The sequence below is a fragment of the Pogona vitticeps genome, chromosome 6, assembly GCF_051106095.1.
Source record: "Pogona vitticeps strain Pit_001003342236 chromosome 6, PviZW2.1, whole genome shotgun sequence".
In the NCBI taxonomy this organism is placed as follows: domain Eukaryota; kingdom Metazoa; phylum Chordata; class Lepidosauria; order Squamata; family Agamidae; genus Pogona; species Pogona vitticeps.
In genome coordinates this window covers 25,030,932-25,058,491 of record NC_135788.1, presented here as the reverse complement: position 1 = coordinate 25,058,491, position 27,560 = coordinate 25,030,932, and the positions used below count along the sequence as shown (strand labels likewise).

Here is a 27,560-nt window from a genome sequence, read left to right as displayed (position 1 = left end):
GCCCGCTGATGCCTTTAAACATGCACACCAACACTGGTTCTTGCCTCTCCCCCCCTCAGAATCTTCAGTGCTAGCACCCAGCTGATTCAAATTTGCAAGCACTTCGTTAAAGAGCTTTGTCCACATCTAATGAAAGGAAAAACTCTGGAAAAATGCCTGTTACTCTTACCTTATGCAACTGTAGTGTTTGAAAGTGCTAGCTGCTTTCTGACATTCCAAGCACAGCTGGATGGCCCCAGGGTAATCCTCCTCCTGGGGGAAATAAAAGAAAATGAAAGCATGGTGGCCTATTTTTAAACTGCCTGCACTGTATGCTGTGCAAAGAGACGAGCTCAAGACTGAAGCCTTCAACAGTTCCTAACTTTCCAGCAAAGGAAGAAAAGGTTTGCTGATTGTTAGCGATCTACAGTTGCTGCTGAATGCAGCACAGGGAATAAGAACTAAAGCTTGGGAAAATTACTACTTTGGATTACACCGCTAATGGCCAAAGTGGCTGCAGGATTCTGGGAGTCAGAAAAGTTATTCCGAGTTCAAATTCCCAGATCCACCCCCACCCCCATGACTAGGGACCATGCAGGCTGGAGAATTCTGGTGCTGGGTATCTATTAGTGTATTCTCTATTTTCTGATCAGAATTGGTCAGAAAGATAAACACCACTAGCCTTCAGCCATAGATGTACCAGGTCCACAACGCTGCTGCACATGTAGGGATTATACAAACAGCGACATCTTCCCTGCTGTGACTTGCACTTTCATTGCAGCCAATGTACCCTCAAATTTTTTGCTCCGCTCTGCCTCTATCGCGCACAACTTCACCCCTGCGTGCGCACATGACTCCGGCCCCCCGCTGGTTTCCATCACAACTGGAACCTAATGTGATCGCTGAGCAGATGAGGAAGACAGCTGTACGCAGGTAGGCAGAAATGTGTGCACGCGCGCAAGCGCCCTGCTTAAAGGGAACCTCAATTGCAGAAATACAGTGGTGCCCCGCATAGCGACGTTAATCCATTCCAGGATTAACGTCGCTAATTGGATTTGTTGCTATGCGTGGGGGAAAACCTATAGGAACTCATTAAACTCTGTTTAATACATTCCTATGGGGCGAAAACTCACCACTATGCGAAGATTCCCCCATCCGGCTGCCATTTGCGCCGCCCAGTAAGCGAGGGCAGGGCGCAAAAATGGAGTGGGCGGCCATTTTTTTCTTCCGGCGGCCATTTTGGAACCGCCAATCAGCTGTTTTTAGTACATCGCAATGCGAAGATCGGTAAGCGAAACGCTTACCGATCATCGCATTGCGATGTTCTGCCATTCAAAACGTTGCAATGCTATCACATTAGCAATTGCAAAAAATGCGTCGCTATGTGGATTCTTCACTAAACAGTGCGCTCGTTAAGCGAGGCACCACTGTACAGCAAGAGAACAAACCAGGTAAAATTCTCACTTCTGTGGCAATTATCACTGGTACAGAGACATTTTCAAAATCTGACCTAGGGGGGCTCTGAAAGACTATAGTGATAAGTGCATGACATTTTGGTTTTGTGGTTCAAATCAATCGGCAGAAACTTTTTTTAAAAAAGACTGACATTTCACATTGACTAATTCTAAGCAGTGCTTTCCTGCCTAGCTCAAGACACCGGAAGACAAATAGCACAGAGCAGGGCCTTACCTCCAACATCTCACTTAAGCGGACATCTGTTTGTTGCTAGAAATTGAAGCAGAAAAAAGTCACTGTACATAATATTAGAATTAAGAAAATATTTTGATAGTTCAAGACAAAATTCTGCTCATACCAGGGTCTTTATTGTTCTCAGAGATTTTAACAAGCCCATCATCAGCTGACGTTTTCGTTGATTTGCAAGAAGACCCAAGCTGGCTTGAGTAAAACCTTCCTTCGCTGTAGTCAAATGCCTGAAAGAATTGTTTAAAAGGAACAGCTGACTATTAAGGAAGACAACTTGCCTTGTTCTAGAACTGAAAGTATGCTGCACTAGATCTACAGGCCTATATTGAAAGATCGGTAATAATATAAAATCCAAAATAATGAATTATCATCATAATCTTAGAACTGCAAAGCTGGAAGGGACTCTATGGATCATCAAGTCAAGGAGGCACAGTGAGGAATCAAACTCCCAACCAAACTGTGCTATCCAGCATGATATCATGCACAGATAGACATAGCAAGCCTCTTGGGATTCACGAAAATATTAAGTAATAATATTATTAAGTAAGTATTATGAGGTTAGAACATAATAAAGACGCCCTGCGGGATCAGACCAAGGGCCCCTCTAGTCCAGCTCCCTGTATCTCACAGTGGCCCCACCAGATGTCTCTGGGAACACATGAAACAACTAGATAGCTGTCTCCTGATACCCACCCCCCTGCATCTAGCATTTGGAAGTAACTTCCTTTAAAGCCTGGAGATTGTACATCCCCACCATGGCCTCACACAAAACATGATTAATTAAGAATCCTGACTGTATTCACACATCATGCTAAATTAATCTTCCCTAGCTGGATGCCTTCCAGATGTTTTTGGCTGCACCCTGGATCAAATCCAGCCAGCATGGCCAATGATCAGTCATAATGAGAACAGTAGCCCTAAAACATCAGTGAGGCATCTAACTGGAACACCCTGTGCAAAATCTCAGTTTAGTGGGATGTGAGCAAGGAGGGACTAGCCGCAGGAGATCTCAGACCTGCAGGTCTCAGGTTTGAATCTCTCTTCAGAAAAAAATAAAAAGCACTGGGAATTTTTGAGCCTGTCCCCACCCCCACCAAAACAGCAAAGAGAACAGCATGCATGTTTCTTTAAGCTCTTTGGAAGAAAGGTTGTCTACAAATGATACCTATAAAGAAAGCAGCGAGAAAACTATTTCAGAAGTGCTATTCATTTTGTCTTCTGTAAAGCAATGTGTCGTTAAAAGGTGTACTGTACCTTCTTCCATTTGTGCAAATGACAGCAGCTAGCTGAAGACTAGTCTGTAATGATGTAACTCGTTCAAGTTCCTACAGAAATGTAATAGAATGAATTTATTTCTCCAGGTTACAAAACTGTTTGATTAAAAGGAGATATCCTCATACAAAGGGACTTAATTTACACCAACCTACATCTTTAAAAGAACCATCCCAGCCTAAATGGTGTAATGAGTAGGTAGGGAGGCCCATCACTTTCACCAAGAATGTTCAAAGTTCAGTGCAGAAAACATAAAATAGCTGGACTAAACTGAAATTCTGATTAAAACTCGCCAAATTCTAGATCTGACATTTTTTAAATGAAGGACATTATGAAGTTCAGAGCTTGGAATCAATTTCTGACACACTGGAAGTCTTCAAATGACATAAATGTACTGTTTTGCAGATAAAAAGCATCAACATGATTTTAAGTTTCATACTTCAAATATGGCATATAGGAGAAGTTACACATTCGGTGTTATTACTATCAAATTTTGTTTGCATTTTGTGGAGAAGATCACAGAATTTTTAAGGTTGGAAGGTACACCAAGAATCTTCTAGTCTGATCCCAGGAAATCCACTGACAAAGTCTCCCTGAGAGATGGCCATCCAACGTCTTTTCTGAAAGTTCTCAAGAAACAGAGTCCACCACTTTCTGAGGCAGTCCATCGCACTATCAAATGGCTTTTGGGCCCAGGAGGTTCTACCATAAAGAATCAATGGCTCAAGGTAAGAGGAACCCCAGTTTTCAAACAGAAGATGTGTTGTTGCCTAGTAGCTGCAGAGAGCTTATAAAAACTGAGCTGTTGGACTTAAAATTCAGTGAATGGTGCAAGTAGTTCTGCACATGGAATGAGACATCAAACGTGTTTCTCAAACAGCAATTGCCATCTCTTCAAAACTACTTTGTACACAGAAACCAGGGGCCCTTGAAAAGCACCTTCTAATACAACAAAGGAATGTCCATTTGGAAGTCAGAGGTCTCAGCTGATGAATAACTTGTTGGATCTTCAGTGAAGGCTGATAGACACAATCACCCAAACCATTTTTACTGAATGTATTTATGGGATGGCTGAAGAAACCCTCAGGTCTTAAACCAGACTTTCTCAATTTAGCATCTGCCCAAACTGACCGGACTACAATCTCAATCGTCCACACCAACACATTCACTGGCTATGCAGGTGGGAATGGTGGGAGCTGTAGCTCAGCACACCTAAGAACATCACATTCGTGAAATCCAACTCATCCTGACCAACAGATTCCCAAGGAAAAGATTCAGCATGAATGGCTTTTTGTGGCCCAAAATATTGCAATTTCTGAATGTTCATCTTAAGAGTACTGATGGAAAATAGTGGTCATTATGCTGCCCTTCTGATGTTGTAGAGCTGCAGTTCCCACCAGCCTTAAACAGAAGAGCCAATAGTTATGGATGATGGGAGCTGAGGTGACATAACATCTAGGAGAACTTAAGTTGCATACCCCTTTACTACTGGCTTGATAGCACTAAACAAAACACTCGCATATATACATCACTCACAATATAATGTAGTCTGTGATGCAATGGCCCCAATTTTACTACATATATCTGTGCAAAAACAGTTTGCCATTAGTACTTTAATGGCTCTCTAATGTTACAAACATTAAATCCTACCAAGCTGCAGGAAAGAATTTCTACTACAATTTTACCAGCTTTCATTGACAGTGGTAGCAAACAAAATATAAGCACTCAATTTCAAATCAATTCTCTTCATGTCTTAAGAAGCTTAGAATATCTTCCAGATAAGGATGCAAAATATATGTCTAGAATATGTTTATACAACTTCTACGTAAATCAATAAACACAAAGATTTGGCTTTCAGAACAAACTGCTCTTGCCATAACAGTTTTTTTAAACAGTCTCTTTAGAACTCTGTACTGTGATGTAAATCGAGAAATAGCCTGATTTTTTTAAAATGAAAGCAGTAAACTGTTGCCACTACCAACATTAAATCACTACTTTGTGGGTTTTTATGAATACATTAACAGCCCTACTGTACAGACATGACATTTTAAAATGAATCGTGATCCGACAAGTTATAGCCCACCTAATCATTTCAAGAACTGCAAAATGACAGCATTAGAGAAGAGTTTCACACACGTTATTTTTCCAGAAAATATGACCCTTCTCAGTGCATCGTGAGGTGCAATTGTGCTTAGCGTTTATAAATTCCAAGAGTGTAGAGTTTCAGTAGTAGTAAAATGTCCATTAGTAGGCCAGGCTGATGTCCTTTTTAAAGAAAAACTATCACTAACATTGGGATTATGGCTGTGCATATCCATGTTTTCAATGGGGCACACTTTTGAGGAGACATGCATAAGATTCAGTTACATACAGTGTTTCTCCATTCACTAAAGCACACTTCATTCACTAAAGTGTGGAAAATCTGTGACCCTTTGGACATTCCCACAAACATACCCAGTGTAATCAGTGGCCAGGCATTCTAGATGTTGCATTTAATCCAAATCTGGAAGATCACAGCTCTGCCTTCTCTGCAATCAGGCATCCTAGAAGAGTGCCTTTTGGGAGGCAACACCTAAGTACAGACTCTCCTTACTTTCTCATTAATGACCTTTGGAAGCTGATCGAAATCTTCCCTTATCAGAAGGCTTATGGTATATGGTTTTGGACTACAATTCCCAGAAGCCTTCACCACCATCTCTGCTGGCCAGGATTTCTGGGAGTTCAAGTCCAAGAACATCTGGAGGCCCAAGGTTGGGGACCACTGCTCTACAGCCAACCCAGTTTCGAGTTAGGACTGAACTGTTAATCTACAAGTCACTAATTTTTCAATGTTTTGACTGTGGTGTGATCTTTCCTGGTGCTTTCGTGTTTATTTTATGCTGTACAGATGTTTTTAACTGTTAAATTATTGACTTTGGTCTAAGCTGCCAGTGAAACATAAATAAAGCAGAGATGAGATGGGAACATAAATGTTTTTAAATACACAAATAAATGATGTTTACTGAAAGATGTTAAACTCAAATGTATTAACATTAGATGTAGTGCTTGGTTGATCACACCAGGATTTTCCCAATTAAAAAATAAAATAGATATACACATTATCCTACCTTGACATATGCAGGCTGCTTCTCCAGTATTAAGTCTGCAACCTTTTTAGATACCTAGAAGATAATATTTAAAGGTACAAGAACAACAACTATGGGAAGTTAAGACATGTAAATGACAAGTTTACATCAAGTACTTTGAAGAGCTCCAGAAATTCTTAATAACACACCCAAACCATTAGATTTTCTCTACATTAAAACATCTGCAGATAAACAGGATAAAAGCTTCAAAAACTATTGCCATCATTGGCTCCAATGTAACGACAAGGAAAATTACAGACTCTCATTAGAAACTACAAGCAGTATTGAAATTAACCTCCCACCCTGTTCCAATCTGAAAAACACACTTGAATAAAAATTAAAAGAGAGCACAGGACAATGAAGCCTAATATATCCCTTTCCTATGTCATTAGTAGATAATCACAAAATGAGTCATCTATGAAGGAGATTTATAGAATGCTACTTTAAGAAAATAGACAAGCCATCCTAAAAGCAATTTATGGAACTTAGTAGTTACTATTAACATGCTAAAATTTATGTTTTTCTTTCAGTAAACACAGTTTTCTCTTACAACTTCTTCTGTGTTCCAGTAAATGTAATACAGTTGCATCTTGCACTTAGTCAGCAGTGAATAACATACCGGTAATCATGTTTTTATTGATGTACAATAGTACCTAGTACGGTAAACTAAGGACACACAACTAATTATATTCCATTTCTGCCAATCTGCCTGTACCATCTAGATCAGTGGTTCTTAACCTTTGTTACTCGGATGTTTTTGAGCTGCAACTCCCAGAAACCCCAGCCAGCACAGTTGGTGGTGATGGCTTCTGGGAGTTGCAGTCCAAAACTCCTGAGTAACCCAAGGTTAAGAACCACTGATCTAGATTACAAATGTAAGTCCTAGAGAAAATAGGATTCACCACCCACTTATCCACATCTGCCATCCAATACACAGATGAAGCAGTCTTCCATTTCATGGCTTGCCTGGTAGCCAGAAAGAACAAGGAATGCCATTCAGGCCAACCAGAAGGCTGGTGAAAAGGACAGATCATTCTATTTGATTCTGCCAGTTTGTTTTCTGGAAGAAAAGCTAACAAACAAGCAAAGCGACACACGGCAGCCTCTATGAGGCTCACAATCTTCATGCCCTCAAGGTCAGCCTGGGCACTTTGATCACTTAGGAGCTGGATTCTTGGCTAGTAACATTTGTGGGCTTCCTTGGAAAGCTGAGAGACTGCAGATACCTGCACAGTTCAATTAATGACTCAATAAATCATGCCAGATGGCTCAAACAAGCTAGCAAGGAGCAAAACTGCAGAGGAGCTGACATAGCCAACTACAGTAACGTGAACTGGTTTTAAGGCCACAAAGTGTTGAAAGGATCCTACGAAAAGCTGTCAACAGGGTGCAGCAGTGTCAGGCATGATTCACTCCTTCACAACTTCCACTGCAGTTTCCATGTACAACACTTTATACTGAATAAAATCGTGGGCCCATCTAACAAAAGAACCATATTGGATCAGAGCAAAGGAGTATTGGGTTTAACATTCTGTTTCATCAGAATAGGCCAACAAGTTACCTGTGGGAAGCGCACAAGCAGGACATGAGACAAATAGCTTTTCCATGATGTTCCCCAGCCGCTGATATTTGAAGGTAAGCGAGCTCAAGGCCCAGTCCTATTACAGTGGTGCCTCGCTTTACGATTGCCCCGCATTATGACGAATCCGCTTTACAACAATCTTTTTGCGAGCACAATTGTGATCGCAAAATGATGGTCTAAGTGGGGGAATTTCACTTTGTGATGATCAGTTCCCTGGTTCGGGAACTGATTCTTCGCAAAATGATGTTTTTTAAACAGCTGACTGGCGGTTTCAAAATAGCCACCGGGTAATTAAAATGGCTCCCCGCTGTGTTTAGGGACGGATTCCTTGCTTTACAGGCAGCGAAAATGGCCACCGTATGGAGGATCTTCGCTGGACGTTGAGTTTTTACCCCATTGGAACACACTGAATGGGTTTCAATGCGTTTCAATGGGGTTTTTATTTTCACTTTACAATGTTTTCGCTTAACGGCGATTTTCCTGGAACGGATTATCGTCGCTAAACAAGGCACCACTGTACTGGGGACCATGAGGAGGCCTCATCAGGACAAGATTTGGGAAACACAAAAGGGAAGCTAATTGCTAGACTTTTACTTTGTTTTTATTTTATTTTTACTGTCAGATATAGGAAAAGGCATTTGCAGTATGTATGCCTCTTGCTCCAAAATAATCTGCCAGCTCTGGGCTGTTCATGGGGAGAAGGGAATATTTGCTGCCCTGGCCTAGGTTGCAAAGTGTCTTAGTTCAGCCCTGGCTGAGTCTGACAGTTGAAGTAGACACCACAGTGCCATTCCATGGACAGCGTTTTCCTTTATCAGGCACCACCAACATGTCTTAGAGACAATGATCTTTCTCAGACCCTTTCAATTTCCAGACATGTGAGAAACCACCCCGCCTGAATTAGAATTTTCAAGTCTTTGGTAAAACGTGTGAATTTGTTTTCAAGTTCTCAACAAAGGTATCTGGGTTTGGTTCTGACAAACAATAATAAAAAGGAATGAAGTTAGTGGACCTCAATAAAGTGAGTGGCCATGAGGAAGGAGAAAACACTGCCTACTTACAGCAGCTTGCTGTTGCTTTAGTTTGTCTCTGTTTTCTTCCAGTTCTTGAAGATTAAGAACAGGGGGCAGCTTCTGCGCATAAAGCAGAAACAAAACCGAGTTTAAAACAACACATAAAGCCATTCAAATGCCAGGATTATTTAAAGAACCAAATAACGCTAATAGTGGGACATATTTTGGGCAAGGCCTAGCCAGATAAAAGGCAGATATTTTAAGAAACAGAAAAGTACAGATCCATTACAACAAAGACTGAAGTACATATCAAGAGCTATTTCTTTTGAAATAATGTAATTACTATTTAAAGAATATTCTTACCTCCAATTCATACTTAACAATATCAAAGGAATCGTTGGAAAAATAGACTTCCTCAATGCTGTTAATTATCTCTTGTTGAGCCTGAGGATCCGTTGGTTGTTCCCGGAGTTCTCTAAGTTCCTCCTTAAACACATAACAGATATAAATTGTTGCACATTGCAAATGTTTCCCCAAGGCTACTCACTTTCCAAAGGCCACTGGAAAAAATGCAATTCACGAAGCAGGTTAAGTACACAGCAGGAGGAGCTATAACACTCTTACCATTCTGAATCAAAGAATGATTCTTTAACCTGAACCTCACGGAAGTTGCACTGTCTTTCTGTATTACTCATAATGCATAAACCCACTATGCGAAGCTCTACCAACAACAGAATCAGTAACCAATGTTGAGTCTTCTTATGTTCAAACACTGACAACCTGCACCCATCTTCCAGCTTCACACATAACCACTTCTAAAACTGCCATCATAAATGACATGCAAGATCGTACACTAAAATAAGAAGCAACACAATCTAATAACCAAATAATAGTCTACACTAAACCCTTTTTCCTTCCACCCAACAATGGGTAAAAGAAAGTCTCTTAATTCACTATGCTGCTTTGTTGATAATAGGAGGGTTGGAATAGTGTTGCCCAGTCTACCAACACAAAATGGGCCAATTATCCTCCGGCAAAATATGATACAGAGCTATACAAATAATTATAACACAACAACATTCCCTCTAACTTTTCCACCAGCACTAGGAGGGGGCCACACACCACACATGCAGGGTTCCAGCTACAACCAGAACCAAATGGGTCACAACACTGGCTGGGGGTATGTGGCACTGATGCAGCGCTGCACATCCATGCAGCTTAGAGGGAACACCGAATGCAACCATTATGTGGACAAACCATTACACAGAATTGCCTTTCTCACTAGCACAGAAAAATTACTACTGGCTAATCTAACACATTTTAAAAGAACCAGAAACGTCCCATTTCTCACCTATAGCTTTATGCATTTGTCCTAACATATAAGTTGCTATCCAAGTAAGTTCTACAACATTTCAGATGTAATTAACTGTACCTGGTTATAAACTAACTTTTGACTGCAATAAAAATATTATTTCAATTATTGCAATACACTTGCTTAAAGCTTTGATCTAACTGCTCTAAAAGATATTGCATTAATTTCTCAACTTGAGTTCTTCCTGCTTGACTAATTTGATTTAACTAAAGAGAAACCAATCAGTGAAATACTGAAAATAAAAATCCCCCAAAGAGGAAAAATGTGAATGACATATTGACTATTACGAGAATCATTAAATGAACAAAATCAAAATGCCATATATTTTATGACATTTATACTTGCCACTGGCAAAAGTTCTTCAAGCATCTTAGTTAAACTTATCAGACTGGACATATTATTCTTCACAACTGAACAAAAGTAAAAAACCCAAGGCGAATGCCCCACAAGTTCGCATATTCCTTTTCACCTCCCAGTTGCATCCACCTCTCATGCAAAATCATTTCCCTTCCCCGCCACAGCTAACCTAAGTCAAGTCTTAATTTACACCACTATTAACACTAACCATGGTCAGCTCAAGATTGAAGCTAACCACAGCTACATCATCATCCATGCAATACACTACACAATGGTCAGCACCAGAACAGTAAAAGAGAGAAGGGATAGAGTACAAAGGAGAAAGAGAAAGCAACATGAGCCTCCAGAATGCTTCCCATTTCCAAAACTAAGAACAGTTATTCAACACTGGGTCCATACAGAAAACACAACAAGAATCTTTTGTTATTTAAATTAACAAAAGAAACAGCTTTATCCCACCAAGCGTTCTCTCTTCAGACTGTTGTGAGTTCTCCAGATTGCTGTGAAAAATGACGTAGAGTCATAGTCATTTTCAGTTTCTCATATAAGACAAACGTCTATGCTTAAGACTGGCCTACGTAACAGGGTTAATTACAATAGTATGAGTCAGTGTGAAAATGACCGGCACAATACTGTCCTAACAAAATGTTCTCCTATTTTTTCATTACAAGAGAGGACCCTGTGCTCCGTTTCCAGGCACAATTCAAAGTACTGGTTTTAACCAATAAAGTCCTAAACAGCATGGGTCCAAGCTATCTCAAAAACCACATCTCCTTTTACAAGCTTGTCTGGGTATTAAGATCGTCGGGGGAGGCCCTTCTCTCAGTCCCACCATCCTCAGATACATCTCACAGGAGAGGGCCTTCTCTGTTGCTACTCCCAGACTCTGGAACTCCCTCCCACAGGAGGTCAAGCTGGCCCCATCTTTTCTGTCCTTCCACAAGCAAAAACCTTTGTCTTAAGGCAGGCTTTTCCTTAATGATTCACTATTAAGAGACAATACTATTGACATTTTGTTGCTTCTAAATCTGTTTTAGTAAAGCTTTTATCTCACATGTAATTCTTTACTATTTGAAAAATGTACAATTTTTTGCTTTTAATATTGTGTTTTTAGTTAGGCAAGACACCTGGAGTCCTTTTTTAGGGAGAAATTTGGGGTAAAAATATTTAAAATAATTAAATCAAAGTGTTGCACTCCAAATCCGATCAGCCCCAGCAAGCGGGATCCAGGACACAGTCCAATATTTTCTGGTGGGTCTGCGTTTCCGCATCCCTACCGTAGAAAATGCTGAGGTTCCGTCCATGTAAAGAGAGAGCATTGAATATTACTAGAGGGCTCCAAGACTTGACTTTTACTTTACAAGGCAAAAGTCTTAAGGTCTAAAAGGCAAGTATGAGTAAACAGCAGCCCCTCAAAGTTCCTGGACTGCAACTCCCATTAGCTCCTGCCAACACAGCCTACATGAGAAATGCTAGGAGATGCAGACCAACAAGTGGAGGGACTGATTTTGTCATGTTCTAATGAGATGCTGACATTCTCCACGTTGTTCCTCCCTGATCTGGCTTCCTTGGCTGAGAAACGTCACAACTTAAAACTGGAAACCTGAAGGCAGGCGCAGCCCCCATAGCATGACTCTGAGTTTCCCCTCTGTCTGTCCTGGCCTTCACATATGTGGGAGAAGATAAGGATTATGTGACGAGGGGAAAGAATAGAAAACTGAGATGAACCAAGCACAGGATGAGTAATTCTTCCTGAAAATATGTCTTTTAAATTGCTTCGAGACAAAATTAAAAGAAAAACAACGGCAAGTGGGATTTCAAAGAGAAATGGGGGCTTAATTTAATTGTTTGGGAGAGTGCTCTTGATCCAACTACACATCATGAGATGTAAGGCTGATGTTATATGTTGATCGTTTTTTCATCCAGCATCTAATGTTCAGGATTAAATAAACTATGCCTCCAAAATGTTATCAGCATACATTCAGACATGGGCTGCCTTCACTTACTTTACTAAAGTGCCATCATGTGGCACATTTGTAACATTACTGTTTTAAACAGCTATTCCTAGATTCGGAACACAAACACTAAAGTCGCACTTAGACCGGCAGATAAACTCTTCTAGAAACATCACAATTACAATACAATCTGCTAACATTGATGCAAAAATGTTATAATCTACATTCAACAACGAAATTGGTCTACAGTTTTGGATTTCTGATCAATCTGTACTTTATGTATCACTGAAATTATTGCTTCTTTCCATTAAGTGGGAATTTCTTTTTCTATTTCTACTTCTTCTATTAATTCCTTAAAGGGTAAACCTAGAACGTCTTCAAAATTCTTGTAATAGTCAGCAGGTATTCCATCACTTCCTGGAGATGTATTATTCTTTAGTTTTCTAACAGCTTCCACCACTTCATACATTGTTATTGAGGAATTCAAGATCTCTTTATTTTCTTTAGATAATTTTCTTTAACTGAAACTTCTGTAGATACTTTCTTTGCTCTATTATTGATTTCCCTGGTTCTTTGTACAGTGCTTGATAGAAATCCTAGACAATTTTTTTTATTTCCTTCTGCCCCCATTTAGTCTCTCCTTCCTGGTCTTTAAGGATTATAATTGTGGTTTCTTGTTTGTTCTTTTCTCAGTCTACAGGCAAGCCATCTGCCTGGTTTGTTTACTTGTTTATCTTCATTACCATTTCTAACATCCACCATAGATTTATTTGATGTTGTACTGATTTCATATTATCGTGGTGGCGCTGCGGGCTAAACCGCAGAAGCCTGTGCTGCAGGGTCAGAAGACCAAGCAGTCGTAAGATCAAATCCACGCAACGGAGTGAGCGCCCGTCGCTTGTCCCAGCTCCCGCCAACCTAGCGGTTCGAAAGCATGCAAATGCAAGTAGATAAATAGGGACCACCTCGGTGGGAAGGTAACAGCATTCCGTGTCTAAGTCACACTGGCCATGTGACCACGGAAGATTGTCTTCGGACAAAACGCTGGCTCTATGGCTTGGAAACGGGGATCAGCACCGCCCCCTAGAGTTGAACACGACTGGACAAAAATTGTCAAGGGGAACCTTTACCTTTACCTTACTAGTTTTTCAATTGAGCTATTTTGACTGTTTTTCTAACTGGAAGAGTTTTTTCTCTAATTCTTTGTATTTTTTCCTCTCTTTTTTGTCTTGCTGCATGCTTTATAACTATCCCTCTTAGCTTTGCTTTTCCTGCATCCCAGACTACTCTCATTGGTACATCTGGAGTTTTATTTTTCTTAAAGAACCAAGACATTTCTTGCATCGCTTCTTTCTTAAAATCTTCATTTAGCAAAAGACTAATGTTCATTCTCCAGAACAATGTTTTATTTTGTATATTCAGTTGTAAAATAACTGGACTATGATCAGCAAAAGTTCTTAGTAGTATGTCTATAATCTTCATCACTTTTATCTAGCTTATCGGAACCCAGCATGCATCTATTCTAGACCATGTCTTATGTGAATTTGAGTAAAATGTATAGTCTTTCTCTTTTATATGTGTTGCTCTCCATGCATCTACCAAATGAAACTCTTCTGCTATACACTGGAAGATTTTTGATAATATAGTTGTAGTGTTCAGCCCTGCCCTCACCTGTCCATCAGAGCTGAGCAGTGTAAATGGAGCCAATGAGTGTACAGAAGGTGGTGCTAAGGAGGAGGGGCTGGGATATTAAGGGGTGTGTATGGAGTATGTGGGAGGAGATTGGAGAGATTTTGAGAGTTTGGTGATTATGAGTCTGTGAGGCAGTGAGCCAGTAAGTCAGTGAGAGTAGGGTTCTGTGTATTAGAGAGTTCAGTGAGAGAGAGATTGATTAACAACTTGTGATTTACCTATTATCGTTTTATTAATCAAATAAATAGGTTTAAGTTTCAAAGAAACACATGTCTCAGTAAATACAGTGGTGCCTCGCACAATGAGTGCACCATAGAGCGATGAATTCGCTCTATGAGGCCGGTTTTGCGATCGCATACCGATGCCTCAATAGGGAAAAAATCGCAGAGCGAAGGTCGGTAAGTGGTTCGCTTACCGACCTTCGCTTTGCGACCCGCCGATCAGCTGTTCGGCGGCTACAAAATGGCCGCCGGAAGCTGCAAAATGGCCGTGCACAGCGTTTTTGCGCCCTCGTTAAGCGAGGGGAGAGCGCGAAAATGGCTGCCCGCCATTGCAAAACATCGCTGAACGGTGAGTACAGCAGCCGATTGGAACGCATTAAACACTGTTTAATGTGTTCCAATGGGCTTTTCTGCCCCGCTCAACGATGTTTTCACACAGCGAGGGTTAATCCGGAACGGATTAACCTCGCTGTGCGAGGCACCACTGTAATTGGTGGCAGCAACTTGAGTAGAAGAGTGAGCACCTCCTGGAGGCCTGAGATAATAGAGGCTTCAGTGTGCCCGCAACAATAGTCCTTCTTTCTTTTTCCCCTTTTCTTAATGTTTGAATGCTTGTGTCCAGTTTTCTATCCAGAACTGCACTGAAGTCCCCTACACAGCAAATATCTTTGTATTCTTTATCTGCCAATTCTTTCTGTAGTTCTTTGAAAATTTTATCTTGATTATTTGGAGCATAAATATTCACTATCAATGCTTTTTCCTTCTCTTTTTGAATTTCTATCATCAATATTCTTCCATCTTGTGATGCAAAAATTGGTTTAGGTTTCAGATCCTCTTTTATAAATGTTGCCACCCCTCCCTTTTTTTTCTTTGTTGTCTGATGCAGTGAAGTGAATGCAGAATATAAGTCCATATTCTGAAAAACAACCTGATTTTAAAAGAAATGTGATTGTATACATAAATGTTATCAGGAATAAGCAAGTTGCATGTAAACAAACATGTAACCTCTTCAAAGTGATTCTTGACCAAACATACAGAGCTACAGTTTTTCTGTACCCAAAAGAAATAATAATGGAAGAAAATACCTGATTTCTGAAGTTCAGCATTACAGATTACATGAGTCATGTATTGCATTTATTCTTCACTGATTCCTAGCAGAATAAAAGGGACAAGCAAGCCATCATGGGCTCAAGAATCCAGGGAAAATTACCTTACACCACATCAGAATCAGCCCTCTTGTGTCACACCAGAATAATTCATATTCTATTGTGTCATACCCTCAAAGTATCTAAACTCTACAATATACTCATGTCTCAAAAAAAAAAAAGACTTTACCAACTACAAGATTGTCAACTTTACTTTCCAGCTCATGAAGAAACCATATTTTGCTCAACAAATATCAGTCATTTCAATGCTTGCTTACTTGAAAGTAAGTACTGTATCACATAATTCAGTGGCACTTCCTTAGAATCAAGCACGCATATACAGTATTTGAAGCTTTACCATTTCAAGGAAAAGGAAGGTGGAATCACATAGGCACCTGCTCTTAAACATGAAATCAGCCTTCTGAACAATAAAGATACCCAGTTCTTGCGACTCATCATTTGATAGAAATGCGATTTTCACCACCACAAGGTATTGTTTACTGTGCTCATATTAGAAGCTAAAGAATCAGTGTGTGTTTTCAGCATACTCAATTACATCTGCAGACCTTAGCACACATACACAAGAAAATGAGTCACTCTTTGGCTTTGTAAACATCTTGGCTTTTTCCCATCTCAGCATACAGGCCTCCAGATGGAGAAGTGACCAAACAAAGATTTAATTATGGTTTGCAGTATTCCCTCTTGTGTAAACATTAATTAACAATGCACTGGGATTCTTACCACCACATGTCACTCACGGCTATACACCACAGGTTTTACTGCCAATAAAGCTGACACTTCCTTTCCTTGGTATTAACAGCAAATAGATGGGGGGGGGGACAAAATATCGTTGTCAGTGGTGCAGCAGATACGTCCCCCTCCCCTCATTTGAACCTGGTTTTGCATTTTGGCAACTGATTGTTTAATTTGACAACTTCATTGACAATTCTCCCTTTGAAAAACTTTCCTCTAACTTGTGTTGCTTCTGCTCTGTCCATTAAAACTCAGGCCAGGAGGTATGTGTTTGTAGATGGAGCATATTTCCCTCCTTCCATGTTCCTTTTATATATATCAAAACTGGATATTCTCAGAGTACCCAAGGGATATCTATTGGCTAGTTTAAATAAAATACAGGTTTTAAAACTGTCACTTGGTTAATGATTGGCAAAAGAAATCACAAAGCCAGGCTTGGTTTACAGTTCTGTTCTTTTACCTTGTGTGAAACAAGGTAAGATATGTCAGAGTTGTCCAAAAGCAGACACACTGAAAAATTAATGAGTAATACTGGTAATTCAATATGATGTAGAACAACAAGCCTGGCAACCATGTAGTTGTTGCAAATGATGTCAGAAATACCATCCAACTGATGCCCACCACCCATTCAACCCATTTAACAAATCCACTGACCCTCCTTGCTGGAAGCAAAACTGTTAAGTCTTTTCACCATCAACTGCCTTTCCAGGTTGGTTCTTTCCAAACAATGACTTACAGAAAGAGGTACTTGCTGGAATGTCATTGTCCAAATGGATTAACTATGCCTGCACATCCTCCCCAAGAGAAGGGCATTGTTGGGAAAGATATATACAGCTACACTTTTCTAGCTGAAAATGCAGCTTTAACCTCGGTAAGTGTTTTATGGGAAAGGATGGTTTCTACTTCTTAACAAGTCTCTTAAAAACAAATAGGCTAAGGTAGCAATTTGAATGCCAGTCTGAGTCATGTTATGATTTTTCTCCAGTGTAATATTACCATTTCTTCATTAAGGCTGCAAAGATAAAGTGGAGAACAATCTTAAGAAAATATTCTCCCTGTCCCAACTCTCCAAATATAAGACAGGAAAACAGACGTGTTAAAAATTTATTTTGCAGTAAGGGTCATGAAATCTTGAGATTAATATCCAAAGCGAACAAGAATAAATCAGTCCAAAAACTTTTAGGGGTTTTACTTTGAAGTAAGTGAAAGTTCATTAAGTTATCACAGCAAATAGCAGCTAATTAACAAGCTACTGGTTGTATGCCTGCTCATGTGCAAGATATATCACCAGGCCTGCAACTGGCATCTTATTTACTAACTATAATTTGCCACCTCAGTTTACCCAACTGCACTTGCCCCAGAGTAGAATCTCAATAGGATTCTGGCAAAAGACTTTAAATTGAAAGAGGCATGCTTGAAAGCAACTAATTTTCCTTAACTAAAGCACACACAAATGGTTGATTAATGCAGCTTAACTACTCAAACAAAATTCCTAACTAATAAAAAAGAACAAGATGAAGTTTTCTGATGGCTTACTCAGGCTATTTCCTCACCCCATTTCCTGTCATTCTTCGCATGGGTTACTGTAACCAAGATGCAACAAAGCCCGTACGTAAATCATTTGCATGCAACAGGGTGATAAAAAACACTTTACATGCCATTTTATCAGAATCAATACAAGCTGCTCATATTATGAACGCCATGGTCCATCATAGTTAAATGTGGGGAAATGTGTTTTTAACTGTATCTACATTCAGGGAAATGAAAAAGGCAGTTGTCTTAGGCTGATGGACGATATAGGAGATATCATTCCATTCTAGCCACCAATGGGCTGTTCTTTTAACGGCATGAACTACAGAAGCACAGAATAATATGGGAATCAGATCCCCAACCACAGATTTTCTAGGAATGACAACAGAACACAGTTCTCTGCACTTACTCCAAGAGGTCTATCTCAAAGAGCAATTAAACAATCATGAAACTGGATCAATGGGGTGGAAATGCAATGCCTCCACCACATCCATTTTTTCTGCTAGATGTCTAACTCCAATTACCTGTGACAACAAGCTGCATGAGCTATGTTGGTTAGAGCAGCTACATAACACAATGCTTTGTGACATGTTGAAAATTAACTGACTGATTTATAGTGCGTGATAGATTAGACCGCTGCATGTCTGAACTGAAATTTAGTATCCAATTAAAAAATCCGATTAATGGTGGTAGGGGTTAAAGCACAAAGAGCATTAAGTTCGAAACTACTCTGAGATGTTTCAAAGGCTATATTTTCCAAAAGCTAACTGTCACTGGTGACAAAACATAGAAACACTATTGCAAGGGAGAATTTTTAAGGCAGAGTTACATGACTCCCAACAGAGCAAGGCTAGGCATGTGTATTCTTAAGGAAATGAAGTAATACACTTACCATCTAATGAGTGCCTCCCTAAAATACCATTAAGCCCAAAATCCACTGGCAGGCAATACCTTTTCTAGAACCAACTAAAATTCTACAACGTTGTGCAAGCTTTTTGAGTTCTCCGGACTTCATGGTGTGGGGGCAAGGAGCATGGAAACCCAAAATATTGGCAGGATGTTTCACCCATGAGCTTGGGCACTCCATCCCAAAACAGCTCTGCAGTTCTAAGATGATGATTTTCAGTCAGCAAAGAATACAATTTAATTATATCCTCTTGTCTTTGCTTTCTCTCAGGGTATTTGGATATTTTCTGCATTATTCTCATTTTTTGCTCAGTGTCACCCATGCATATGAACTGTTTATATCTACCCCAAAGTAATACTATTTAAAGAGGATTTAGATTATCTGAAGATGTGATTTCTTTCACTTCATTACATTAATGAATTTCATGGCAATGAATAATTTCTGACCAGAAGTGTATATTAGAAAATTGGTGCAGAAAGAAGTGAGGAATCATACACATTGTTGAGCATACACTATCCAAAACTGAATAATTACAATGAATTTAAAAAACAACAACAGCAAGAACTATGACCAAGGATTCATATACGTTCCAAATGACTTGGCAAATGTTGGGTGATAACAAGGGAACAGTTACAATAACACACTGAACTGATCAGGGCCAGATTCTCCTGAGACATTACCCATCAGATCATTAGCTCACTTAACATGATGCTATCCATTAAGATTCACAGCGGTTTTCTGCGACCAGAGACACCTTTCTAACCCCAAGTCCCTGAAAATGAATTCAAATCCTTAAATATGCATAGCATGCACTCTCTCAGTGACCCATGTCCCTTCTTATTATTCATGCAGGTATTCTTACTCACTCAGGTATTCCTGACAGCATAGCCAAACATATAGAGTCTCTCACTCAGAAATATGGACACAAAGAATCTCCATATCACTCTTTTGCACACTAGCTGTGATTCTAAATGAGCACTGAGAGGATTAGAGAAAAAATGGGGCCATGATGTCACCGCCATCTGATGCAAGGAGCCCGGTGAGTGGACCAGGCTGGGATACGAATATGAAGCTCCCATATCTAATGAGGAAACTAAGAGGGCAATCTTGTCCTACGCAGAAATACCAGTCCTATAATGACTGAGCATGCTCAGTGGTTACAGAATGTTGGTTATACGTAAAGACTATGACAAGAAGGGGCTTGATCATTATCAAACAGTAATAAGGAATACTGGTTCAAAGATTATGGCTGACAAAAACTGAACATAAAGTCTGTCTGTCTGTTCTGAAACCTTTAATGGCATTTACAAGTTACAACCACACAAGCAAAATAAAAAAATTGAAATTACACAGATTTCACAAATTAGGAGCGAGAAGCAGGGGACAATTTCAGAATTGCAGATAGGAAACCTGCAACAGCAGCAGTCAGGGCATTACATTCATCGCTCATGAAAATAGAAAGAATTGTCTTAGGAGAATTGGAAAAATAAGAGATCCAAGGTTCAAGAAAAAAAAGTCGGAGGTGGGAATGAGCAGGGCATTGAAACAGTATATGAACCAGGGTGTCAGGCGTCTCTAAACAAAAAAAACAGAGTCTTTATTCACAAGGGATATTGAGAAATCGACCGGCATGGGTGGCTGAAGGAAAAATGTTAAAACGGGCTAACATCTCAGGATCACTCTCCCAAATATTTCCACTCCCTAGTAAAGCCACATCTAGGAAGAACATAAAGTCTAAACACAACATGTGATCATGCATATGATCTCTTAATACATACACGGGCAGCAAAAGTACAAAGCAACCTTTTTCTGCTCTCACCCAAGGCAAGCCACGGTGAAATCACTAATATATTCCTATAACCTACATATGATCATTTTAATCCAAGGACTTCCTAAGTCAATAAAAGTAACTGAAAAGTGATTTAAAGATGAGAAGCACTAGAGGAGCCTCACCATAACAGGAAAAAAAACCAATAACACAGCTCTGTGATCCATGAACAAAATCCAAGCTGGCTGGAGAGGTGCGGTGTCAAAAGTTGGGACTTAAATTCTGCACCATGCTTTCTGGCAGAAAACCCACTCTGTGTAGCCTTGGACACGCTGCACAGTGCCAGAGAACACAGAAAATAGGAATGGTAAACCACTTATATTTTATATCTAGAATGGATTGCCGTAAGTCAAAATCCACTTGACGGTTACTCTTATAATACTCTTACTCTGGAATATCACCAAAAGGCCTTTGAATCCTCAAGGACACTTCTTCAGGCTAACCACTACAGAGTTTGGGATGGGAGAAGAGAAGAGAAACTGAAAAATCATCCAAGCTTAATGCTGAAGTCTAACAACCATCTGCAATCCCCTGAAACTGCCCGTCATGCCCTTGGTCCTAGTTTAAAATCAGTAAAATTGGTTTTAGGCAATACTACTGGGACCCAGAAAGCACATGAGGAGCTGATAACAGCTTCCCAGAGGCCCAAATTCTGACCAGAGGCTATCACTTGCCCGTCACTTATATAGCAAGTTACTGTTATGTACTGAACAAGCAATGAACACAGGCAAATTACAGTGTAAAGTAACAGAACTACTGAACGCAAACATGGCCTAGCAGAATGTAGGCCAATCATACCTTGCTTGGAATTCTGAAGTTTTCAGTGGGACTCAAATCATGAATACTCTCTTGTGGACTTTTGAGACCCTTGGAGAGAGAAAAAGAGAGAATTTAAGAAACATGTTTAGTGCTTTCTACAATTGCATGCTGTGTACAGCATCAGCTGCAACTAACTATATTATTAAAGTTATTATTGTGCTGCAATCATTTGACAATTAAGATTGCAAAAAGACAAAGAAGACTATATAATGCCTATATAGCAAGGATAGTTGTGAGACAAAAGGGATGAATTTCATGTGTTTGGCACCCCCAACTGTTTAACAAAGGAAAATAACATAGTCTTTGTGAAATAACTCTCAATACACATCTCAATAACATTTAATAGCACTGCATTTTTCCATACTAATATATACATGCAGCCCAATACATTTTGAAAATAAAACAAAACAAACCCTTGGCACTTGATCAAATGAAATAATGAATGCATAACTTGTGATTGTTCTGCGTTTTTTGGGCTCTTTGGCCGTGTTCTGCAGGTTGTTCTTCCTGACGTTTCGCCAGTCTCTGTGGCCGGCATCTTCAGAGGACAGCAGCACAGGTTGCTGTCTTCTGAAGATGCCGGCCACAGAGACTGGCGAAACGTCAGGAAGAACAACCTGCAGAACACGGCCAAAGAGCCCAAAAAACCCAGAACAACCATTAGATCCCGGCCGTGAAAGCCTTCGCGAATATAATTCATAACTTGTTACCATATTTTTAATAGCAGCGGCACAAAGGACTAGCTATGAATAGATGTTTCTTTGTCAACAAAAATTAGAAGACCAGCAACAGTCTATATTATACTTTATAAGTTGATCAGTGGAACCCACGCTGGAAACAACAGATGTGTGCAGAAATAAACATTTTTGTGCATCCACAGAAATGCCTCCCCTTGTGGAAATCTGAGCTTCAATGAATTCTGCAATATATTCCTTGTTACCAGGAATATTGAAAAACACAAAATACAGAACACTTCTCTAGAACAGACTTACCCTGAAAATATCACATTGCATGAACCTTTTTATCATCAAAGCTGGTTGGATAGCTCCGTAGTTTAGAGGTTGGGAGTTCAATTCCTCACTGTGCCTCTTCTGAGCAGAGACAATCTGTGTGGCCTTGGGCAAGCTGCACAGTCCCAAGGTACCCCAGAAAAAGGCAACAGTAAACCACTTCTGAGTTTTTTCTACCATAAGTCAGAAATGACTTGAGAGCACATGATTATTAAATCATTGAGGAATATGAAGCTCCCAAATTCCAATAGCATTCTTTCACCAACAAAAGTTAACAGGCAGGCAAACAACGGGACGTAATTATTACAGTCCACTCTGGTAACCAAAATTATACTCAGATTCCAAGTTAATCTCTAAATCAAAATAATTGTAGCGCAAGCATAGAGAAAAATTATGGACTGCCCATAAACCTGTCTCTTCTATTTCTCACAGTACCTCTTGTCATTTCTCCAATAAACTCTCCCCATTAATTCTCATACTCTCCTTCCCTCCAACAAAGGAAGTGGTGCCAGGTAGTTCTATCCCTCTTCAACCTTACTAGGATAGAAAAACTGTCTAGAGATCTTTCTTTACAACTGATGGAGACTCAGGGATCTCCCCGCCTGACTTCTCAGGAACTCTAAGAAAGCCAGTACCGGTTCCCATGCTCACAATCAATCCTTCCCTTCAACCTCCATGTCCACACAAGAAGCAGCATATCCTTGCCTATCAAAGTTCAACAGGGCAAAAATAACAAGACCAGAACACACTTACAAGGAACAGATCCTTTGCAGAACCCCTTTGTCCATAAGGAATTGTGGGTAAAACTGTGCTCTCTATCCGTTTCCATAAAACAGCAGGCTTTATGCGACAGCTAATGACAGCCAGATTACGGTATACCTACCCACGGAGACGGCGAGCGCCTTCAAAGTCTTCTGAGGAAGAATTTTTTAAATTAATGAGATGTTTGGCCTTGTTCAACAGCTACATAACAACCCACTGACACCCCTCCCAGTCCTTCCACTGAATGCTCTTTCCATCTACTTCACGTCCCGCATCTCCTCAGCTTGTATCTTTATTATTACGACTCCTAAAAATCTAATTTTTGTGTCCCCCTTTACCTGTCGGGTCATCAGCGACTTGATTTTATGCATGGCACCCCTCTGCCGGGCGGGCGGCCTCCCTCACAAACTCCTGTCATTCGTCGAACTCGCCTCGCTCCGACACGGCGAAGCCATTTTGCACATCACGTGACCGTCTTTCCTTCCATGCGCCTGCGCTTCACGGGGTTTGTAGTCCAGCATGAGCGCTTCCCTTCCTTATGTTGCGGAATAGAGGGCGCCCAGGGAACTACAACTCCCCTAAAGCTCAGCGGAAGGCCTGTCCTGTCGTCTCCACTAGTGGACGTCTTGGGCAGAAGAGAGCCTCATAGAGACACGTCAAAAGAGAGAGGCAATATACCCGCTGGAGATCGAACTTCCGGGTTGTTCTTAAACCGCTTCTCTTAGGCGGAAGTAAAGAGTTTTTTTTACAAGAGGGAGGAACAACAGTATATCAACTCACTGATTTATTTAGACATTTATGCATTTATTTAGTTACATTTATACCCCGCCCAACTATAGAAAATGGGGACGCTTTCAAACATTTAAAAATTGCTCTATTTTTTTCTATAGTCCATTGCCCTGTATCGAAGTTTGTGGGTGGGAATGGCTTATAGGTGTTGCAGTGATTACGCGTTTAATATTTCAGTTAGGAAGTGGCGCTAAGACTAGTGTCAGATGTAGAGCCAAGTGGATTTCTTGTACAAAATGCCCAACAGGTTGCTGTAAAGGCTAATCCTCTTAAACTCACCATCATCACACCTGACGCCCTTTACCATAAAGTCAGGAACACCATGACTCAAATAGTCATCAAACGTTGTATAATTTGCTGGTTTCTATTTACTTCCATTCCCTACGTGTGTGTTTCACCTGGATGGAGACAAATCTGAGTACGATTTGGATTCACTTATTTTTAAATGCCATTTTTGTTCATTTCCCTCAACAGTCCTAGACGTTACCTGATTCTAATAAAAGGTACTGCCAGACTATAGGTTTTTTTAATTTGTTCGTACAGACTCCAGAGCTTACTTCATTGTATGTTTATGCAAAAAACAACAGAGACCAATTTTAAAGAACAACATTTTTACAGGATAACCTTTGCGTATGTGATGCTTTAATGGCTGCTAAATAAATATTTTGAATTCTACAAGTGTTAAATGCCTTGCAGAGTTTCTTGAGTCCAAAAGTGAGCTATACATATTGGGGAACATAAAATCTTGGTCACCTATAGGGAAATAAAGAAAGGAACATGAAGAGAAAGCAGGCATGACTATGATTGGAAAGGAAAGCTTTTTGACATCAAAGGAAACAAACCTGGACAGTGGGGGGGGGGAGTGTAAGGATTGAGGAAAGGATATATAGAACTGATAAATAAAAATATTTTGACTCAGCACCCAGACAAATAGACCATGTGGTTGTTATGCACCATCAAGGCACTTCCAAGGTATGCAGGATGTTCAAGAAGTGGTTTAAAATTGCCATCACCCACAGTTTCTACACCTGAGCAGGAATTTGAAGCCAAGTCTCCTGACACTCTATCCCAGTGATGGCAAACCTATGGCACGCGTGCCACAGCTGGCACACAGAGCCCTCTCTGTTGGCACACGAGCCATAAGTCACCATAGAGAAATACTTCCCTGTCCTCCAATCCTGGATTTCGGTACTCCCCTCTGCTGGTGCAGTGGTCATCGCAATGGCGACCATTAGCGGTCTAGCCCAATGGGGGATTGGAGGACCAATAAGTATTTATTTGTTAATACTGCCCATGGGGGGGGGGGACAAGCATTTAACACTTGCAGTACAGGTGTTGTTTTTTCTAAACTAAAACTTCAGCATTCTGGTTTTAATTGTAGTATTGTCACTTTGAAATAAATAAGTTGATTTTGTGTTGCAGTTTGGCACTCGGGCTCAAAAAAGGTTCACCATCACTGCACTAGGCACTCAGAGGCATCCACTGCCCTCAAGCAGCAGATTTTGCAACACCAGTGTATTTTTGCCATCTATCCATGGCATAGACCCACATGAATTTTAATGTACACTCATCTCCAAATCATTGGCCATCTCCATTTCCTCGGTTGTGGCACTGGCGTAAGAGGTTGGACTGGAAGCTTCTTTGAAGTGACATATTTTCTCCCCACTTGTACTCTGCAAGGAGTTGTACGTGGAGTGCTCATTGTGTTGATGATGAAGATGAGGCTTGCCAGGTCTCAGAGATTGAGCTCCTGTGCCAGGAAATGGTTGGGCTGCCCTGAATCTTCAGGCCAGGCAAACAAATGTGAGGAGCAGTGGTGGAAGGGAAGGAGCGAGTCTCGTTTATTGTCATGGGGTGGCCATAGTGTTTGGGTACCCAACTCCAACCCTCTCCAAATGGCACCAGGACTCACTGGCTTCCTGTATCTGTCCAACACGACACATAATATACCGGTACTTGCTTAGGAGCTCAGACAGGGAACCCACAATGCCTAGCTCACTCCCTCACACATGCATGGAGAAATATTTTCCCAATTCCTGTGACATCACAGCGCCCCACACCATGACTTCATAAAGACCCACCCCAGGCACTGGGCCCCAGATATAACGAGGGAATGCGGAAGATAATCCCATGACAGCCCCTGACAAACAAGACAACACTTCAAATCCATTTTGGAAAATTCTTTTATTTGTTTTGGAAAAGAGGCTAAATGGGTATCCTCAGCGGAGACGATGGCCTGGTTCAGCTCCAGCAGGACGCCTGCGTTCTGATCCCTCGCATCCCCCTGGAGAAGAGGATGCATCGGGGCCTGCAAGAGAAAGAGAGAGAAAAACAACAACTAAGGGGCGAGCTCGTCCACTGCCATCAACTGGCTTCAACCCAGGCGTATCCACCAACCAATGTTCTGGCAGCTTCATCCCGAAGTTCCCCCTGCCAACATCCACTGGCTTTCACCAGGAATATTCACCTGTTCATCTCTTCCACTCCACTTCTGAAGCCAGCCTCCACCAGCTCCCAAATGCTTGGGTCACACACACGCCCGGTGACATCCCCATGGAACGCCAGCCAACCCATTCACACACACACGCACACACACCAGCCACCCCCCCGACACGCACACACCTTCACTCCACCAGCCATTCACACACACGCCCAGGCTTCCATCCACCAATATCCACCAAGATTCTGCCGGCTGGTTTCAGGAGGCTAATATCCCCCAGCTTCATCCACCAACCTCTGCTGGCCTCCGCCTTGCAGCCTCAGCCAGCTTCCGCAGGGAGAATCCACCAGTTTCTGTCTGCCAACGTCCACTGACGTCCCCCCGGTCCATCGCCAACATCAGCCAGCTTCAAGCCACAGATCTCCACCAGCCTCAAGCTGTTAACTCGCAAGCCCACTTAGCAAGTTCATCTGCTTTCGCAAGAGAACTTGCCTTGGGCAGAACGGCTGGATCCCCTGCAGCTAGGGTTGCCAGATACACTGGTACTAAAAGGAGGACATAGAAAGACAAAAAGGAGGATAAAGGATGACAAATTGAATGTTTCATTTGAATCATACCAGATTAAACCCACAATCGATACAATTTTATTACAATAGCTGCCAATAAATGTCTCTTAGTGAACTGACCCACAGTCATGTTAAAAATTAAAAATAAATTCAATGGAGGCTGTTTTTCAAAATACCAGGGGTGGGCAGGCAGGTGAGGGCGGGGAAAGCCAGGGGGAAGGGAGTCCTTCCACCTCTCCCCCTCCCATCCAAAATTATAACATAAAATATACAAAAGCCTGACATTTTAAAGGTTTTTATCTTTGCCTGCCTGACAGAGGACATTAGGCTAAAAAGGAGGACATGTCCTCCTTTTGCCTGATATCTGGCAACCCTACCTGCAGCCACTGCTGCTCTTGTCTGCCAGACTGCCCTCTGGCCACTGGCCTCCCTTCTGGTTTCCTGCCCTGCCCAGCAAGCCCCTTTTATCTGCCAGCAGAGAGGTGGGGCTCTGTGAGGTCACAAAGACCCAGGAGAGTGGGGTTGGGTTCCCAAGGCAGCAGTAGCAGCACCCTCAGGATTGGAAAAGGGCTAGCAACGCAGACAGGCAAACTGGCTGGCAGGCTGCAGTTCTGGATGGAGGGTGCAAGAGGTGCTGTCTTGGGGGAGAGCCAGCGAGCGGGGCAATGCTTTTTTTTTTTTTTACTCTTCACATCAGAGGATGCGTGGGAGCTTCAGGGGGGACAGGCAAGGCAGGGGC

The 27,560-nt window shown here is 41.2% G+C and overlaps 1 protein-coding gene and 1 long non-coding RNA gene across 3 annotated transcripts in view; both read right to left on the bottom strand.

Annotated features, from left to right (window-relative positions):
- The window catches only part of VPS50 (VPS50 subunit of EARP/GARPII complex), a 74,036-nt gene extending 50,479 nt beyond the window's left edge, over positions 1 to 23,557 (bottom strand). For both annotated transcript variants that reach the window (XM_078378699.1, XM_073003186.2), the window contains exons 1-9: positions 23,365 to 23,557; positions 21,234 to 21,302; positions 9,039 to 9,161; positions 8,724 to 8,795; positions 6,063 to 6,116; positions 2,938 to 3,008; positions 1,793 to 1,910; positions 1,669 to 1,704; positions 170 to 252 (exon numbers count right to left, since the gene is read on the bottom strand). In XM_078378699.1, coding sequence (XP_078234825.1) covers positions 170 to 252; positions 1,669 to 1,704; positions 1,793 to 1,910; positions 2,938 to 3,008; positions 6,063 to 6,116; positions 8,724 to 8,795; positions 9,039 to 9,161; positions 21,234 to 21,302; positions 23,365 to 23,397 — 659 coding nt within the window. In that variant the 5' untranslated portion in view covers positions 23,398 to 23,557. The remainder of the gene's footprint in view (positions 1 to 169; positions 253 to 1,668; positions 1,705 to 1,792; positions 1,911 to 2,937; positions 3,009 to 6,062; positions 6,117 to 8,723; positions 8,796 to 9,038; positions 9,162 to 21,233; positions 21,303 to 23,364) is intronic.
- Positions 23,558 to 25,984: 2,427 nt separating this feature from the next.
- On the bottom strand, positions 25,985 to 26,818 carry LOC144583828 (uncharacterized). Its single transcript, XR_013537799.1, has 2 exons — positions 26,550 to 26,818; positions 25,985 to 26,123 (listed from the first exon to the last, which is right to left on the bottom strand). It is a non-coding gene; the product is annotated as an uncharacterized LOC144583828 (long non-coding RNA).
- Between the last annotated feature and the right edge of the window lie 742 nt (positions 26,819 to 27,560).